The sequence below is a fragment of the Macrotis lagotis genome, chromosome 3 (genome assembly GCF_037893015.1).
Source record: "Macrotis lagotis isolate mMagLag1 chromosome 3, bilby.v1.9.chrom.fasta, whole genome shotgun sequence".
Lineage (NCBI taxonomy): Eukaryota > Metazoa > Chordata > Mammalia > Peramelemorphia > Peramelidae > Macrotis > Macrotis lagotis.
This window is the reverse complement of record NC_133660.1, coordinates 17,582,202-17,600,501: the sequence shown is the minus strand read 5'-3', so window position 1 is coordinate 17,600,501 and position 18,300 is coordinate 17,582,202. Positions and strand designations below refer to the sequence as shown.

At 49.8% G+C, this 18,300-nt stretch overlaps 1 protein-coding gene across 1 annotated transcript in view; it reads right to left on the bottom strand.

Moving 5' to 3' along the window:
* The window catches only part of PDGFRL (platelet derived growth factor receptor like), a 42,916-nt gene extending 34,175 nt beyond the window's left edge, over positions 1-8,741 (bottom strand). The window contains exons 1-2 of the mRNA XM_074228201.1: positions 8,640-8,741; positions 1,324-1,618 (exon numbers count right to left, since the gene is read on the bottom strand). Coding sequence (XP_074084302.1) covers positions 1,324-1,618; positions 8,640-8,724 — 380 coding nt within the window. The 5' untranslated portion in view covers positions 8,725-8,741. The remainder of the gene's footprint in view (positions 1-1,323; positions 1,619-8,639) is intronic.
* Positions 8,742-18,300: the final 9,559 nt, after the last annotated feature.

The following is an 18,300-nucleotide window of genomic DNA, read 5'->3' as shown; positions in this document are numbered from 1 at the left end:
CCCTTCTGGGGTAGTTCTGAAAGTCCCAAGAATGAAATCTCAGCAGAACTTTCCAACTTGTGAGGTTCAAGATCTTTGGAAGGAGCTAAGGCTGGAGATATGAATGGAGTAGGGCAGCTGGGGAAAGACTGGAACCCCCTGAAGATGCCAAGGGCATCTGAGCTGAGGCCACTGATATTCTCTGGCCTCCAAGGGACCTCCAAGAAGGACCTCCAAGAAGCCAGGGGAACCCAAGCTGAAGCCTCTGATACTGTCTGACCATGGGACCCCAAGGGCCAGGCCAAGTTGAGGCCTCTGATGTTCTCTAAGGCCCCCAAAGAGGCTGGGGGCACCTGAGTTGAGGTCTCTGACACTGTCTGGCCATGGGCCCCACAGAGGCTGGGGGTGCCCAAGTTGAGGCCTCTGGCACTCTCTGACCATGAGCCCCTGCTGGCTTTCCTGCTCTCTGCCTCCACCCCCAATTCTGTGCAGTGCATGGGAGCACCCACTTTCCAAGGTTCTGTGTGAGACAGACATCTGTAAAGTGTTTTGCAAATATTTTGAAAGACCAGTTCTGTTGACTCACATGTGGGAAAGACTGGGTAAACCATTCCCCCTCCAAAGTCCTCACTTTCCCGAGATGTAAAATGAAGACTGGTAGTTCCAGGTTCCTTCTAAACTGAGAAGGGGGTGGTAACCAATCCCAGTTTCTCTAGTACCTCCTCTTCCCCTCCCCCCCACTTCTGCAGACATTCATACTGGTTATTGGGTCTGGTTATTGCAGCTGGCCAGGCCCTCTCTCCCTAGATGCCCCTCACATGTGGGTGAGGCAGGCAGCCAGAGTCACCAAGTCTCAGAAAGAGCTCATCACTGTTGGAGCTGGGGGGTTGGGGGGAGGAACCCAACTTTCCTAAGAACAAACCAAGCATTTCTTCTCCAGTCCCTCCTCCCCAAGTGACTGGTTACAGAATCCTTACACATGGTGGCCCAGGGTGAGGGTGGGGGGCATGGCAGAGCGGCCATTTCCAGAGACTTGCCCCCAAATGGGAGCTATTCATTTAGACCAAGACCTTTGCTAATTGGATTCATTTTACCTGAATGAAAGAAAGAAATTCTACCTAAAAATGAGCATTTCTCCCTCTAAGACCTCTGCTGACTGGAATAACAGAATAGAATAGAACAACAGAATAAAAGAAGCATATTCTAACTCAAAATGGCCAGCTTTGGCCCTGGCAAGCCATTCCTTCTTTCTAGGTGGGAGGCCTCAGGCCCCCAGGTGGCCCCAGGTAAGGAAGAGGACAGACACCAGGCCTGGCCCAGCCCAAGAGAAAGCATGGCACCTACCTGAGCCGGGAGTCCTTGAAGGTGTCCAGGTAGTCGGGGTAGTGCCATTCAATCTTGCTCCCTTTGCATCTCAGCTCCAGAGTCTGGCCGGCGGTGAGGCTGAGCGTGGCGGCTGGTTTCTGGAAGCGCCCCTTCTCCATCACCTGCATCATGATGGATGAGGGCTTGGGGGAGGCCACAGACTCCCGGTCCTTCCCTGGAGCCAGCGTCGGCTTCCCTCGCTTATTGGCCGGCTTGATCTTGTTCTCTCCTGGCTCCTTGGGCCTCTTGCTCTTGGTAGATGTTTGACCGGCAACTGCAGGGAGGAAAGGATGATGGTGTCACATCATTGGGTCTCAGAGGTAGGGGAGATTGCCCAGGCCGTAAGAGGACCACAGGAGCACCATGACCCAGAGCCGGCCTGTCCCGCTCTTAGACAGCCAGTCAACAACCACTCATTACACTTGGGACACCCATGCAAGGGCTGGGGAAGCACAAAGTCCCTGCCCAGCCTACTGGGGAGCAAGTGCATGCTTCCAGGGATGCCCAGGGTCCCTTTATTCTCACTGAAATCGAGCCTATTCTTCCAGGAAGGACATGAGCCCCTCCTCTGGGAAGAGAGGAGCCTGTGGTTCCACGTGGCTATCAAGGGGGTGGCTGCCAAGGGGGCTGGCTGCTGAGGGAACCATGGTCCAGACTTGGGGCACCTCTCATGGACAAGGCTAAGTTCTACAAAGTCATGCCACTGGCCTCATCTCATTTCTGCTTCCCTCCAAGGTGTCACAGTTCAGAGCTAATATGGGCCTCAGAGATGCAGAGGCCCAGAGAGGCCAGGCCACAGCTCAGGTCACACAGCAAGGGCTAGCAGAAACCTATTTAGAAGCCCAGGCATTTCTGCCTTAGTTGATCATTTGCTCACAGTGCCACCATTAATGTAGCTCTGAGACAACATGGGAAAGGAAAGGACTTGGGGCACATATAGGCTTGCTGCCCACCTAGAAAGACTGGTGAGAAGTGGGGTTCAAGATTGCTTCTGGCAGGTGGACCCCACCCCCCAGAGGTGGAGTCCAAAGCATCCTGGACCCTTGGGAGGAGAGCTGTGCATGGAGGAAGGACCCCTGACTTGGAATTTAAGTAGGGAGAGGGGTGAGTAGGGCATGCCCCAGGAAGCCAGTGCCTTTTCCAACATTCAGCTTCCTCTTTTAGATGATGCCAGCCTGGAGCCAGTGGGAATGTCTGCTGGCTGACCATCACATGTGGCTGTAAGGTTGACAAAGTCATTTTTATCCACACACATTACCTCATTGTCCCTCACAGCCCCTGAGGCAGATACAAATGGTAATAGTAACCCAATTTATTCTTTTTTTTTTTTTAGATTTTTTTTCAAGGCAATGGGATTAAATGGCTTGCCCAAGGTCACACGGCTAGGTAATTATTAAATGTCTGAGGCCGGATTTGAACTCAGGTATTCCTGACTCCAGGGCCGGTGCTCTATTCGCTGCGCCACCTAGCCGCCCCTACCCAATTTATTCTTAAGGCAATTGAGATTCAGAGAAATGACCTATCTCACCCAGGGTCATATAACCACTAAGTCATCAGAATGTCCATCACAGCTAAAAATCTGGAATGATATAAAGCAAGTGGCTCCAATGCCCAGGTTTTCTGACCGAGGGATCCAATTGAAGGGCATGCACCCCATGGACATAAGATTCAGATAGATATGCCAAGCATCTGCTATGATGTCTCTAGTGACACTTTTGTGGTGGCCATGACCTAGAAATAAAGTGTGTGCCAGAACTTGGGGAAGAGTCGAAGAGACTATGGCATGGGATGGTAATGAAATACTGCTGCCCTATTCCAAAGGATGGAGACAGAGAAGATGGAGTTGGGTTTAAGAACTGATGCAAAAGAAAGTGAGCAAGGGCAGCTAGGTGGTGCAGTGGATAAAGCACCGGCCCTGGAGTCAGGAGTACCTGAGTTCAAATCCGGCCTCAGACACTTAATAATTACCTAGCTGTGTGGCCTTGGGCAAGTCACTTAACCCCATTGCCTTTCAACCCCTCCCCCCCCTGCCCCAAATGGAGTAAGCAGAACCAGGAAAATAATATATAGGATGACAACGATGTAAATGTAAAGAACAAAAACAAGTCCAGACTGAAAGTGGTCTAAGATCATGACTAAGCCTGGTCTCAGAGACAAGACTGCATCTCCTTCCATTCTTGGGGTAGGGGGAGACATGGGTGCAAATCAGAACATAAACTGGGCCTTGGAGAGACCTTGGAGCATGCAGAGGCTGACAGAGAGTCTCATCTGCTATCCCCAAGGTAAATAGCAGCCTCTTGGACTGAGAGCTGGAGTGCCTTCAAAAGGTCTTTGGCAGTCACAGCCTATTCCTCTCTGCCTGCCTGTCTGTCTGTCTGTTGTCTGTCTCTCCCTCTCTCATTTCCTCTTTCCTTTTCTGAAAACATCTGGGAGATACAATGTTCTAGGAAAGGGGAGAGGCTCATTTTCAAGGCCAATATTGCTCCATGTATACATTCTTTGAACTGGCATTTGCTCTGCCCCTGTCTGGAGGATTAACCTAATCCCTGTGAGTTTTGAAGGGTCGGGGAATAAACCTCTGGCAGTTTTGCTGGATTTTGCATTGATGAACCAAGAAAAGACATTTTGGACCCAAAACCTGTTGATCTCAATGTTAGATAGAAACTCTGCTAACTCAGAACTTTTCTCCTCCTCCTCCTCCTTCTCCTTCTCCTTCTTCTCCTTCTCCTTCTCCTTCTCCTCCTTCTCCTTCTCCTTCTCCTTCTCCTTCTCCTTCTCCTTCTCCTTCTCCTTCTCCTTCTCCTCCTCCTCCTCCTCCTCCTTCTCCTTCTCCTTCTCCTCCTCCTCCTCCTTCTCCTTCTCCTTCTCTTCCTCCTTCTCCTCCTCCTCCTTCTTCTCCTCTTCCTCTGTCTTCTTTTTCCTTCTTTTTCTTTCATTATTATCCTTATTATTTCCAGAGACTAAGGTGGGATGAGAATGTGCATTCAAGGTGGAAATGTTGGTAGGACTCCTGATGTTAATTGGTTAGATGGAACTGGGCTGATGCTAACAGTGGCTAACAGGGGGCAGTGGGTGGGGGGAGCACAGGGATGGAGCTTGGGCCAACAGTCTGAGAGAAAAGACAGCCCAATCCCCCAGGATACTTCTGATCCTTAAGAGGGCTCTCTGGTTGGTCTTGGTCTTGGAGAGGTGAGTCTAGAGAGCATTTGACATACATGAAACATTAACCCTCCCTTCCTCTAAGATGAAGCCCATCCCTCCAAGCTGACTGCCACTTTCCCCTCCAAGAGAAGTCCCCTGTTCTGGGCTTCCTCTTTGCCTGGCTGTGTGACCTTGGGCAAATGTCTGAACTTTTCTGAGCTCTAGCTCCTCCATGATAAAGGAAAATAATTAGGCTTCTCCTTCCCACTTCATAAGATGATGGGGAAGCTGCTTATAAATAAATCTCTAAGTCACCCACAGAGAAGAGTCTGCCTCCTACACAGACCCTTTCTGAGACACCTGTTCAACCTTGGGACGTCGGCTTCATCCTAACCCTTTTTTTTACCCAGCTTCATATTTTCCAGCCTTACCCTTGAAGATAATGGATCTACAAGACCCAAGAGTTGAGCCTGTGCCCCAAGCACAAGATGAGGACTTGGCCCCCACTCCTGCCCCAGAGGCAGAAGTCCTTCCAGACCCCCTGAGCTTTCCATTCTGTCCTTTATTAAAGTTGGTTCTGGACTTAATGGTGAGAGAAAGGGAGGAGAGGTGGCAGAAGGGATGGGGGTATGATCTTACATAATAAAATGACACCCCAGAAAGTCAAACTGTGCCAGACTTTATCTATCCCCATTTGGGGACATCACCCTCCTAAACACTGATGTGATTACCCAGGCTTGAGGTCACTAGAGCTGGTTTTGTCGAAGGTCATTTGAATCTATCAGGAGTCAGTGGGCAGCCATAGAAGACCCCAGAGTGTGGGAGTCCCCATAGAGCAGACTATACCCAACAGAAATACCATCTCCACCGTCCCCCACAAGTTGTCATCTGGCCCCTGCTTGGAGTCCTCCCATGGAACAGGAGTCCATTTCCTCTCCAGATAGCCCATTCCACTTTGGGTTGACCCTATCAGGCAAGTTTTCCTGACATCAAGCCTTCCTACATCTGCCTCCTCCACCAGTTATTCTTAGCTTGAAACTTAGCACAATGCCTTGGCCTCAGTTTCCCTTGTATGACATGATGGAACTGGACTTGGTGACCCTGGCATCAGTCCCTGCTTTAGCTCCAAGAAGTCTATGAGGGTGCATGGGCACAAGAGGGTGCAGGTTTTCCCTCCTGCTCCCTGTCTGGAAGAGTCTGGGGCAGCCCATGGTTTGTTTGGGGAGGCACATGGATTTTCCCCAGCATAGGAGGGTTTCTCCCTCCCCTGGGCTCTCAGGAATTAGCCCCTGAGGTAGGACAAGCTGTCTTGCCCCATCATGCTGGGCTGGGCACTGCCAGCCCTTAAGGAAGGAGATGAAGAAGAGTCCCCCCCACCATACTCTTTCTATAAGATATTGGAAGAGAAGGAGCAGCCAGCAGAAGCTTTCTCCAGGAAGTGGGGGATGAGCTGGAGGGCATGGGAAGTGAAAGGAAACTCTGGCTACAAGCAGAGCCACTGTGTCTGCCCCGTTCTGCCTGTGGGCACTGGCACTGCTCACAGCAAATATTGGAACCCACCAGGCCTGAAACTGGCCTTAATTCCATTTCCTGGAGAAACAGTGCCCAGGCATCTGGGTCCCAGGACCATGCCACAGCTGGGAGACCCCAAACAACAGAAAAGCGGAAATGAGCTGCCTCCTGGATGGAAGCCCTGACCCAGTTTTAAGCAGGGAACTTGGGGTGGGCATCCTCTGCCCACACTGGGGGCCAGGGGAAGGGCAGCCTAGAGAGGCCCGGAAGGATGGCAAGTAGTCTGCAAAACCTATGCAGGCAGGATGCGAGAGTAAAGAGTCTTCTGCCGAGCCAGCATCTCCAACTGCTCCTGCAGGCCCCACTGGACCCTGCACCCAGCTTGGTGCCTGGTCTAAGCTGGTACACACATGTGGCAACACACACACACACACACACACACACACACACACACACACACACACAGAAGCCAGGAAGTCAGGTCTTGTCCACATGCAGCGATTGGTCAACAGACTTGGCTCTTCTGGCAGGTCCAAGACTGATCCTGTCAGGGCCTTGTGCCCCTGAGATGGGCACCAGCAGATGCTTTGCTCTTCCAAAGGTGCAGCACATGGTAATGAATCTGTCTTCAGGTAGGTCATTAGGCTGGGAGGATTCTGGACAATTCATAGAAAAGGAGGGAGTGGTCAGGGTGGATAGGAAGATAAAAGGCCTGGCCTAGAGGGGCATGCCAGTTGGGTCTGCCATCTTTCCACACGGCCACTCAGAGAAACTGCAGAAATGTGATCCACTGCTGCCCCTCTGCCTCCTCTCATGGCCCTCCAAGGGCCCAACTCACATCTCACCAAGTCTTAAACCACTTGAAGGGAAATCTTTGGGCCTTACCATTCCTAAATTAGAGATAAGGAAACCGAGGCCCAGAGGAGCTACAGTTCTCCTAGGGTCTAAGTCCAGAGCTGAAAGGGGCCTCATAGGTCATCTAGCACAAGCGTCATTTGACAGAAGAAGAAACTGAGGTACGGAGACAGGTAGAAGAGAGAGCCCCAGTCTTGCAGTCTCCAGGAATGGTAGGGACACTCATCCACTTGTCCACACGAGAGACGTGCTGTGACCAGTCAGCAAGGAGGTTGGATGTCAACCTTCCCAAAGCATGCCATTGTGCTGGGAGGGGATGGTCCTTTCTGGAGGAGGCTATTCCTGGTCCCCCTAGCAAGGTGATTTGCCAAGCTAGAATCAAAGAGTTCAAAAGTGTCCCAGGCAGAATTTGAACTCAGGTCTTCCTAAGTCCATCCGTAGCACCATCAAGAGGCTTCTGCTGCCCTCACCATCTCTCTTCATCATCAACTACTTTGTTTGTCCTATCAGAGAATCTAGAATGGGAAGAGACCTCCAGGCCTCTGTGGCCCAGCCCCCTGGAGAACTAGAATCCCTCCACCTCCATTCACCATTAATGCACAGACCTCCAAGGAAGTAGACTCCCAAGTCTCCAGCAGCCTCCCTAGGAAATGAATCTTGAATCCAGCCTCAGCTGACCTTTTTTTGCAATTTGCCCTTTCCTCCCAGCCCCCACAGCTCCTGATTCTGCCCTTTGGGGGTGGGGATCAAACAACCAAAACAAGCTAAAACCCTGCTCTGTGGGACGGCTTCTTGGAGGATCCCTGAGGATGGCATTCCACCACCCTAGGAGCCCCAGCCCCAGGGCCACCCCAGGAGGAGGGCCGTTCCCTGTCCTGTGGCCTGTTCTCCCAGGCCCCTTGGGCCCGCTCTGGGAGAATGCTGCTCTGAGGAGTAAGGATGGGGGGACCCTCTCCTCCCTGAGCCTTGCTCGGGCCCTTCAGTGGCAGCCACGTTGGCATCTGCTGCCTTGGCTGATCCGTGTCACCTCAACACCGTCACGCTCACTGTCCCTGACAACTAGCCCCCTCCTCTTCATCCTACTGGCCCCCTCGTTTTTCTCCTTCCTTCTCTGCCTCTCCTCCCCTTCCTTGCCCCAAGACAGTCCTCCAGAGCACAGGGTCAGAAGGCTTCCCCAAGAGGCGCTGGGGAGGGCCCGGTCCGGTCACCGTGGGGTCCCCGAGGGATGAGCACTGGAGTGCCTCAGCTTTGCCAGAGCGCACCTGCCGGTGCTGCCCCCCATTGCTGTGAAGGCTCCCTCTGTCCCCCCCTCCTGAATGCCGCAGACACCCCCGCCCCCATCCCGTCCCTAGGGTGCTCCCCCGCCTCCCCCGGAAGGGGCAACCTTAGGGGCAGTTCCTCGTTTTCCCAACCCCGGCCCTTGGAAAGTCCATTGCTCTGGGCTCTCTGCCCTCTGGATCTGCATTAAATCCTTCCCCCCAGGAGAGTCCCGTCCACGTGTCTTCTGGAGTCGGAGGCCCTGGGTTCGAATCCCGTTCTGCCACGATTGTCCAGGCGGACAGCGTCCGCGCCGCGGCCTCGCCCCCGCCCCATTTTCCAGGTCCGGCATCGGGGGCGGGTTGAGACGCGGGCGGGGCGCTCCCCCCTCCCTGGCAGGGCCGGGCCCTTGCCCCCGGCAGGGGCTCCTCCCCTCCCTCCATCCCCAGCCTTCTGAGCCCCCCGTTCCTGGCTGCCGGGGGGCTGGGCGGAGAGCGCCCGTGCCCCCCGCGGCCAGCGCGGCCCCTCACCTGCGGCCAGGGCGTGGGGGAGCAGCAGCAGCAGCAGCAGCAGCGGCAGCGGGGGCACGAGCCGGGGCCCCCCGGACCGCGGCATCTTCCTCGGCAGCCCCAGCCCAGCCACCAGCCCCGCGCCGGACCCTCCCTGCCCCGCGCCGGGCCGGACTCCGCGCGAGAGGCCCGCGATCGGCTGAGGCGGGGCTGCCCCCCTGCCCCCTGGCGGACACTGCGGGCGCGGCCCGGGAGGCGGCCCGGGCTGCCCCTCGCCTCCGGCCGGGCAGCTGCCCGCGGACGCCGAGGCCCTGGGCACGGAGGAGGAGCCCGAGGCCCCGCCAGGGCCACCCCGCAAGTGCAGGGGCAGGGCCCGGGGTCCGGCGCAGGCGGGGAGCGCAGCCTCGCTCACCGGCAGCCCCCCGCTGGGGGCCGGGCAAGGGAACTGAATCCCCGAGAAGGTGCCAGGCCCCCAGCTGTAGCGCGCTTGCCGCCCTGGCCGGTCTGGCGGGGTTGTCCTCTGCCCTCCTTAGCGGCACCTTGTCCCCCGTCCGACCAGGGGCTCCTTGAGGCCAGGCTGCGCTGTCGCCTTGCCAGCATGCTGGGCACGTAGCTCGGTGCTGGCATGCAGCGGAGCCTGATAACTGCTGGCGCCTCTCGCCGGAGTCTTCGCTGATCCCGGGCCAGTTCCGGCCTTGCCGCAAGGGTAAGACATGTAGCAGAGGCTCCTTGACCTTGACCAGACTACCGACTATGGAAGCCGCAGGCAGTCCCCAGTCTCTAGTCTCTCCCTCTAGAGCCCTTCAGAGACAGCCAAGGCCTGTGCGGGAAGGACCGCAGGGAGGAGCCGCTGGTGGGCATCAGCAAGGCTTCATGGACATGGGGCTGTTTGAGCCACTGAGTCACCAAGGAAAGGGCTACCACGGAAAGACCAGGAGAATTCAGAGATGGGAGTAAGGGACCTCAGAGAGTCCATCCTGCCTGGATGGTGCTGTGAATGAAGAAGACGAAGGCGAAGGGAGACCAGAAAGGCAGGAGGCGCAGGTGACGAAGGACTTTGAACGTCAAACAGCATTTCCTGTTGGATTCTGAAAGCCATAGGGAGCCACTGGAGATTTTGGGGAGAGGGGAGTGACATAATAAGACGGAGCTTTAGGAGAGTCACTTTAGTGAATGATTGGAAGATGGATTAGAGTAGGCAGAGACTGGAAGCAGGCAGCTCCCATCCCTAGCAATTATTGTGAGTGTGTGTGTGTGTGTGTGTGTGTGTGTGTGTGTCTGTGTCTGTGTGTGTGTGTGTATGTGATATTGGGGAGATGCTGCAGAGGGGAAACTGGCAGACTTTGGCATCAGCTTAGATATGGGGGGGGGTGAGAGAGAGCGAAGACCCTGGACTACACTCAGTCCATAGGGCCTGGGAGACCAGATGACCCTCAACCATTGAAGCAGGAGATGACAGAGGAGGACATATGAGTTCCACGGGACATCCTAGGAGACCCTGAATTTCCACTATGCATCACTTTTTTTTAAAACCTATACTTCAAACTGAAGTTTGTTCCCTGAATCCCTTTCTGAACATCCTTCTCGTTTGTGTATTTTTTTTTTTTTATTGCAAGGCTGTGGGGTTAAGTGGCTTGCCCAAGGCCACACAGCTAGGTAATTATTAAGTGTCTGAGGCTGGATTTGAACTCAGGTACTCCTGACTCCGGGGGGGGGGGGTGTTCTAAACATTGTGCCACCTAGCTGCCCCTCTCTTGTGTATTTTTAAAATGTTTGTTTGATGCATTTCTTCTTTGTCCTTCTATATTTTCATTGTTTGCACTCATCTTTCCTTGATTCCCCCCACACCCAAGGAAAAGGCTTCTCTGTAATAAATATGGAACAGCACCCCCAACTCTCATTCTCATTGGCAAGTTGGGCCCTGACCAAGGGAAATGTTACTTTTCTTACAGGGTTGACTGAAGTTAGACTGGGCCAGCATGACCCATCAGCAGTGGGCTTCTCATTGATCATTAAGAATTCAGTTATATTTATACTAGATGAAAGGTATTTGTAAAGGTATTTGTAAAGTGACTGGCACAATGCCCAACATACTGTAGGGGCTTTCCTCTCCTCCTTCCCTTCTGCTTTTTAGTCCTGGGCACCTAATCTGCTCCACTAATAAACATTTCTAATTTTTTCAACCAGTGCCAGACAGTTTTCATGATTATTCCTTTGGAATCTAGTATAACATCTGCTACTGCTAAACCCCCCTTCCTCCCATTTTTTTTCATTATTTCCTTTGGGATTCTTGAACTTTTGTTTCTCTGGATAAACTTTTGTTATTACTTTTTTAGTCAAATAAAATTACCCTTGTAAAGTTCGAATGACTGAATACTGAATCTGTACATCAGTGTTTTTATGCTGCCTTTATTAAATTGGCAGGACCCAAACATGCACAATTCTTATCTTTCCACTTAGACCCATTCCCATCTGTGTCTTGGGAGGTAGACTTTCAGATGGTTTGTATATCCTGTGGTTAGTTTAAAATGGAGTTTCTTTTTTTAAAACTACTCCTGCTAGGGGTTTTTTTCTAAGATACCAAAAGGTTGATTTTTGTGAATTTATTTTATATCTTGTTATTTTATTAAAATTATTGTTTCAATTAATTTTAGTAAAGCTCATTCTGATTTTTTCTTGATCTCAGATTTCCCTCTTTTAATTTCCCACGACTGCTTCTAGCTGTTCCCTGAGAAGATAAGTAGGAAAGGAACCAATGGAATTCATACAAAAGGGGAGTGATAGACCTGTCAACAGCTTGGATGTGGGGGTGAGAGATAGTGAGGATCCCAGGTGACTCCAAGTTTGGAGCCAGAGGTATGGGGAGAATGTGGTGTCCTCAAAAGATAAGAGAGGGGCAGCTAGGTGGCGCAGTGGATAGAGCACTGGCCCTGGAGTCAGGAGGACCTGAGTTCAAATCCAACCTCAGACAATAATTACCTAGCCGTGTGGCCTTGGGCAAGCCACTTAAGCGCATTGCCTTACAAAAACTAAAAAAAAAAAAAAAAAAAAAAAAGATAGGAGGGGGAAAGTTTAGTGGAACCAATAATGATATCAGTTTTGAGTATATTGGGAACAATCAGGCAATTGGAAAGGCAATTGGAACAACGAGATTGTAGGAGAAATTAATTTTTCCCTCTTGTATATAATAACTAATTGTTGTATCAGGACCAAAGTATTCCCCCCTTTCTACCTCCATAACCAGAAACAAACCAGTGTGGGAAATCTCTCTTAAAGATTTACCCAGGGGTGGCTAGGTGGCACAATGGATAAAGCACAGGCCATGGAGTCAGGAGTACCTGGGTTCAAATCCGGTCTCAGACACTTAATAATTACCTAGCTGTGTGGCCTTGGGCAAGCTACTTAACCCCATTTGCTTTGCAAAAACCTAAAAAAAAAAGATTTACCCAAATCTAGGTGATATGGAAGTTGATGTCTCTGACTGAGATTTCAGTGATCTAAGTCCTGCACACCTCCCATTGAGTTAAACTCTCCAAGTTGATTCCTACCCCCAAAGAACACCTTCTCTTCAAAGGGCATATAAACTGTGAGCTCATCAACATGAGGGGTCTTTGGACTAATCCTTTTAAATAATAACAGCGCTGACCTTATTAACAAAATGGTTAAAACTATGTTTCTTGAACCTTTTTAATCATCACAATTGGGAGTCAGTACAGGTTAGGGCAGGATAGATAGATTTGAGGGATGGTAATTAAATCCCCAGAGAGATGATAATTAAATTCCTGAGAGCTAAAAAAATTGCTAAGTAAAAGAAAGGAAGGAGGGGATCCAGGATGGAGCTTTGAGGGCCCCCCATAATTACTGAGCAAGACCTGAATAAAGGAGTGGCCCTTTCCTGCAGAAGAACCAGGAGATGGTAGAATCAAAGAAATCTACAGAAAAGAGGGTGATCAACAGTGTCCAAAACTGTAAGAAGTCAAGAAGGATGAGTATTGGGAAAAGGGCTTTGGATGTGGCAGATCACAGGCCAAAGGTCACTTTGTAGAGGGCAGGGGCATTGGCAGGGTAAAGTTGAAAGCCGAAGCTCCAAGAGTGGAAAAAAGTATGAGAGAAAGGGAAATGCAGACACCCAGTGTCAAGGGCCTTCGCCAAGAATTTGTCCATCAAAGAGAAGCAAGAGTGGATTAGAACTAGTAGGATGGAGGGATCAAATGAGCGATTTTTGGAGGGAGAGACATGAGCCTATTTGAAGGTATCAGGGAAACTGTTACTAGACCGAGAGAGATTGAAGGTTTGTGAGAGAGTGGGGACGGGCAGAGGGAGTGATGCACTGCAGGAGATGATATGGAATGGGATCACTTGTGCCAATGGAAGAAATGGCCAGCCTTGGTAGGTAGAACTACCTGTTCATATGACAAAGGGATGAAGGAGGAAAAAGGGCTACTAGAATCTTAGGGAGGGGGAGGAGGGGGGAAAAGAGGGAGTCCACAGAGAATGGCTTAGTGGAACACATGACAGTTTTCTTAGGGGAGTCAGTGGGAAGGGGAGTCTTGCTAAGTTTGAGGACAGATGGAAAGATCTGGAAGAATTGCTATGCTGAGTGAGATAATGTATTAATTAAGGAGCTATAAAAGGAGTGGGGACCTCTAATATCAATTTGGAGAGGACCCAGTCAAGAGGGTGACTTGGTTTTTTTCAACTCTGTTTAGCAACCCATGAGGTGAAGCAAAGTCAGTGGGTAATGAGAATAGTTCTAGGCCAAAGCTTCTTAGAGGGGGAAATTTTTGATAGGATACAGGGAGAAGGGACTTGGGAGAAAAAGATAGTATAGGGGCAGCTAGGTGGTGTAGTGAATACAGCACTGGTCCTGGAGTCAGGAGTACCTGAGTTCAAATCCAGCCTCAGACAATTACCTAGCTGTATGACCTTGGGCAAGTCACTTAACCCCACTGCCTTGTTTTTTTAAAAAAGGTGTTAAAAAAAAGATAGTATAGAATTGAACTCATCTAATAAGGGTTGAGGTTAGGGAAGGGGAAAGAGCATCACTAGTTCAGGTTGATGATCTACAGAGAATTGAGTGGTTGAGGGATGGGTGATCATGGTGAAGAGAAAAGAACATGATAGGAGGTTACCAGTGAGAGGGAGAGGTAGAATGATTGAATAAGGAAATTTCAGAGCATGTCAACGCCAAAGCTGTGCACTTATGGGTGATAGCATAACCAGGGGTATGACCCAGCTTTGTGGGTGGCTAATGTGCAGTTCTAGTCATGCGAAAATAGTAAGGCGGTGAACTGGAAGGTTAAGGTATTTGAGAGGATATCAGTATGTTTGAGATCCCATAGCATTATTAGTTCCTTAGGAGTTAAGGGGGAGGAAAATTGTGAGTCTTGTACCAAATTCATTGAAGAAAGAAGTATTGTGACTTAGAGGTCTGCAAACAAGGGCTTCCAGGATATTTTTTTTAGGTTTTTTTTTTTTTTTGCAAGGCAAATGGGGTTAAGTGGCTTGCCCAAGGCCACACAGCTAGGTAATTATTAAGTTTCTGAGACTGGATTTGAACCCAAGTACTCCTGACTCCAGGGCCGGTACTTTATCCACTGCACCACCTAGCCACCCCAGCTTCCAGGATTTTGATTGGGTCCAAGAGTTGGACTGAGTGACTCTCAAAAGAGGAGACTTTATCGAGTGATGGTGGGAGAGCAAGAACCTGGAAGGGGTCATGGGGACAAGGAAGGTTCCAACTTCTCTCCTTGAACAGTGAGCAGATGAGAATATGGGAAAAGATGGTCATTGCTGAAAAGAGTGACCTGGGAATCTGGGTCTTCAGGAGGGAGCCATGTCTGCCCCCAGAGCCAGGAGTAAGAAAGGAAAAGGTTTAAGATGGAACTGATCTGGAGCAGGCATTCCAGAGAGTTCAGTGGAAGGAAGCTTTAGAGTGGGTCATGGGATGGAGGTGGAGGAAAAAAGGGAAGAGGAAGGCAGCTAGGTGGCACAGTGGATAGGGTGACCAGTCTACAGTCAGGAAGACATCTTTGTGAGTTCAAATTCAGCCTCAGATACTTACTAGCTGTGTCACCTTGGGCAAATGACTTATCCCTGTTTGCCTCACTTCCCTATTTGTAATACAAATCCAAATGGACACATAAAACTGACTCAACAACAACCTGGAAGTGGAAGTAGATATTGGGGCTTGAATAATGGCTTGTTGGAATTCAGGATCCCTGATTTTGGTTGTGACTGGGTGGGATTTTACTATTCATTGTGGAATGAGTTCAGGCTGGCTAGCAAGGGTTTTGCCCTATGATGGAGTCCTTTGAGGACTCTAGGCAGCTAAGGTGTGGGACATCACAGGAGTTGATGAAATGATGTTTCTCTCCTTTCCTTGGAGGGAGGCCAGGGGTCTGGAGGAGGGAGCACAATGAATCTTGTTTCTCTTCTTCCCAGGAAGTCAGGAATGGGCCAAGCCAGGAAATCTGTGGAGGGAACAGGATGGAATGGCATTTCTCTTCTTCCCCCGCTGACCCAGGCATGATGGAATGGTGTTTCTCTCTCCCTCCCCTGCAGGCAGGGAAAGGCCAAGAGAGGAGAAGGAATGGTTTTGGTCTGGACCTCTAAGAGAAATAGGAAATTGCAGTTTATAAAAACCCTGGTTGGATTCAAAGGACCTAGATTCTAATCCAACTTCTAACACTAGCTATGTCTCCTTGGGCAAAGAAATCTTTGATATTCCCTGGGTCTCAGTTTCCTTCTCTCTAAAGTAAGGTGATCCCTTGTCTCTCTGGTTTTTGTCCTTCTTAGAAGAAGGCCAGAAAGACACCACTACATTAGAGACAAATTATCAGCCTGTGGCTGATCATACCAATATGAACTCACACAAATGGTCTTTGGGCTGTAGGGGATATGCAGGGGGTTTAAGCTCACACTGACCTCACTGGCAAATGCTTTCTTGAAATACAGTTGGGATGTGAACTTAATTAACAGAGGGGTATTTAGATTCGTGAACATAGAATTGTCCCTAGGATCTTTTTTTTTAAAAAAAATTTAAGGCAATGGGGTTAAGTGACTTAAACAAGGCCACACAGCTAGGTAATTATTAACTGTCTGAGGCTAGATTTGTACTCAGGTCCTCCTGACTGCAGGGCCGGTGCTTTATCCACTGTGCCACCTGGCTGCCCCTTGTCCCTAGGATCTTTAGAAAACCTTCAGCTCAGCAGAAGTTTGCAACCTGAAGACCAGAAACTTGGTGGGTTTTTGTTTTTTAAAGTTGTTAATTAGATTTTGATATCATTGATTTTCTTTGTAATCCTCTATATTTCATTACGTGAACTTGAAACCTTTTTTTTTTTTTTTGGTTTTGGTCTAGAGTGCAAAGGGAACCCAGGGTACTCTAATAGATGAGGGACTCCTCACTGCAGGTAAGACTGAAGGATTCAATTTACCAAGCCTTTAATGAAGCATCTTCTAATGTGTCTTGCATTCTGCTGAGTTCTACAGATACAAAAACAAAAAACATTCCTGACCTCAAGGAGCTTAGATTCCTTAGAGGGGACCATGGAACATGTTCAAGAATAAGTAAATCCAAACTCTGACCAATGTATACAAAGTAATTTCAGGAATACTAATGACTGAGGCCAGCAGGAAAGACTTGAGGCAGGAAGTAGCACCTACCCTGTGCTTTCAACAGAATGCTAGGCTCTCTAGAAGACAAAAGGGAGTCATAAATGCATTCCACATTTGGGGGACAGCCTTGCAAAGATGGAACAGTGGGTGTGGGGAATAGCAAGTGACTCAGGTTGACTAAAAGTAATATGGTGAAATAGGTGGAAACCATGTTGGATCACACTGAAAAGAGGCAAGAGGTCATGAGGCATCACAGATTTTTCACTAGGGGCATGGCAAAGAACTCCACCTTGAGTATCAATAAGTCAACAGGGAAAGAATTTTTTGTCAGCAATGGGTGGAGAGAGGGATGATGGGAAGCTGGAAGGCCTATTTATTGCTACTGCCATAAGGAGGTGAAGAGGAGCTGAATTCATTTCAACCCAATCAAATACTTCTGAACTTCTTCCACATATCTGTCACAATGCTCAGGACTGGGTGGATGAGGAGCCCAGAAAAAGAGGCCCTGCCTTCAAAGAGCTTTCATTCTCCAGGACCACTGTCAAAACTGTGACTGGAGACAAAGGAAGTGGCTGTTGGCAATTCAGAAGCAAGTCTTTAGCTTGTTGAGCTAAACCTGCTTGGGCTATCCTGAAGGGTCATTAGTTTAATGGGGCAGGCTGATTTGGGGAGTCTTATGAGGTGGTCCCATATTCCTCTTCTGCCACAAAGTCAGACAATCTTATACCAACTGGAATGAATGTCAAGAAACCAAAGTCATCATCCTTATGGTCATCCCCCAACCAGTGGGCTCACAGCCTTTTCTTGACTCTCTCAAGATAAGGGGAAACTGAGATACTGTCACTTCCAAGCTTCACCCTCCTGGTCCACTCCTAGTGAAAAAGTCCTCTTTACCCTCCTAACTGGCCTTGGCATTCTATGTTCTTTGCTGCCAGCTCCCTGCCTGTCTGGGCTCCATGTCCTACTAACCCCCATGCTAGTAAATAGCCAAAAAGGGAACCTTTAGTCCTCTGCCCCTGGATTTAAAGCACTTACCTCATAGTATCACATTGAGTTAGGGAGATGACAACAATTAAGTGGGATCCCACTTGAGGCCCCCAGGGGGCGCCAGAAGATGAAGCATTTTTCCATTTTGCCATTGGCATACCATTTCAGAACTCAAAAGGACCTCAGAAGATTCAACTTCAACCTCTTATTTTACATATAAGGGAACTGAGGCTCAGAGAAGGCAGATGATTTGTCCAAGGTCAGCCAGAAAGTGGCAGGGCTCCTGGTTCCAAATCTAAGACCATCCTTTTCCACTCAACCTCTAGTCACCCACATTGTAGGAATGGGAGTGGGGTTTGTTGGCAAAGGGTGGGATCCCCAGAGGCTCAGTTGTCACAACATGGGAATTGTCAGAACCTGAGAGCTCAGACACCAGAGGGGTACAGAAAGGGAGGGGAGATTGACCAGAGCACCCTCTGCTTCCAGGATCAGAGCTGAGCTGCTCATCCATTCCTCCCTTATCTTCAGGACCCAGTTAAATGGAATCGAACTTCAACAACATCATTGACTCCAGAGATGCCTCTGGGTCAATCATGGAAATGTTTAGTGCATTCTTCCAGTCGGAAAATGTATTCCCAATTTTGAGAATATTGCCATCAGCACCAGCTGGAAGAAATGAAGGTGGTTCTTCAACTTGGAAAAAAAAGAGTGGCTGGGGGGGGGGGGGCAGTTGTCCAGTTGTGTGCTTGGTTCCAAGGAGAAGAGCTCCATGCAAGGGAAGTCAGGGAGGCATGGTGACAGATTTCAATATGATGTAAAGAAAAAGACTTTCTTCTAATGAAAACTGTTCCAAAGTGGAATGAGCTGCATCTAAAGAGAGGCCCAGTGGGGGGACAGGACTTTGCCCTGCCTAAGATGGGATCCTAGATGTGGAGCGGGGAAGGGCCATCTAGTCCAAATCTCTCACTTTGCAGACAAGAAAACCGAGAGGAAAGCAGGTTCAGGCAGTAACAGAGGTGAGATTTGAATCAAGGTTCTCTCCTGCCAGAGTTCTCCACTGTGTTGGCTACTGTAT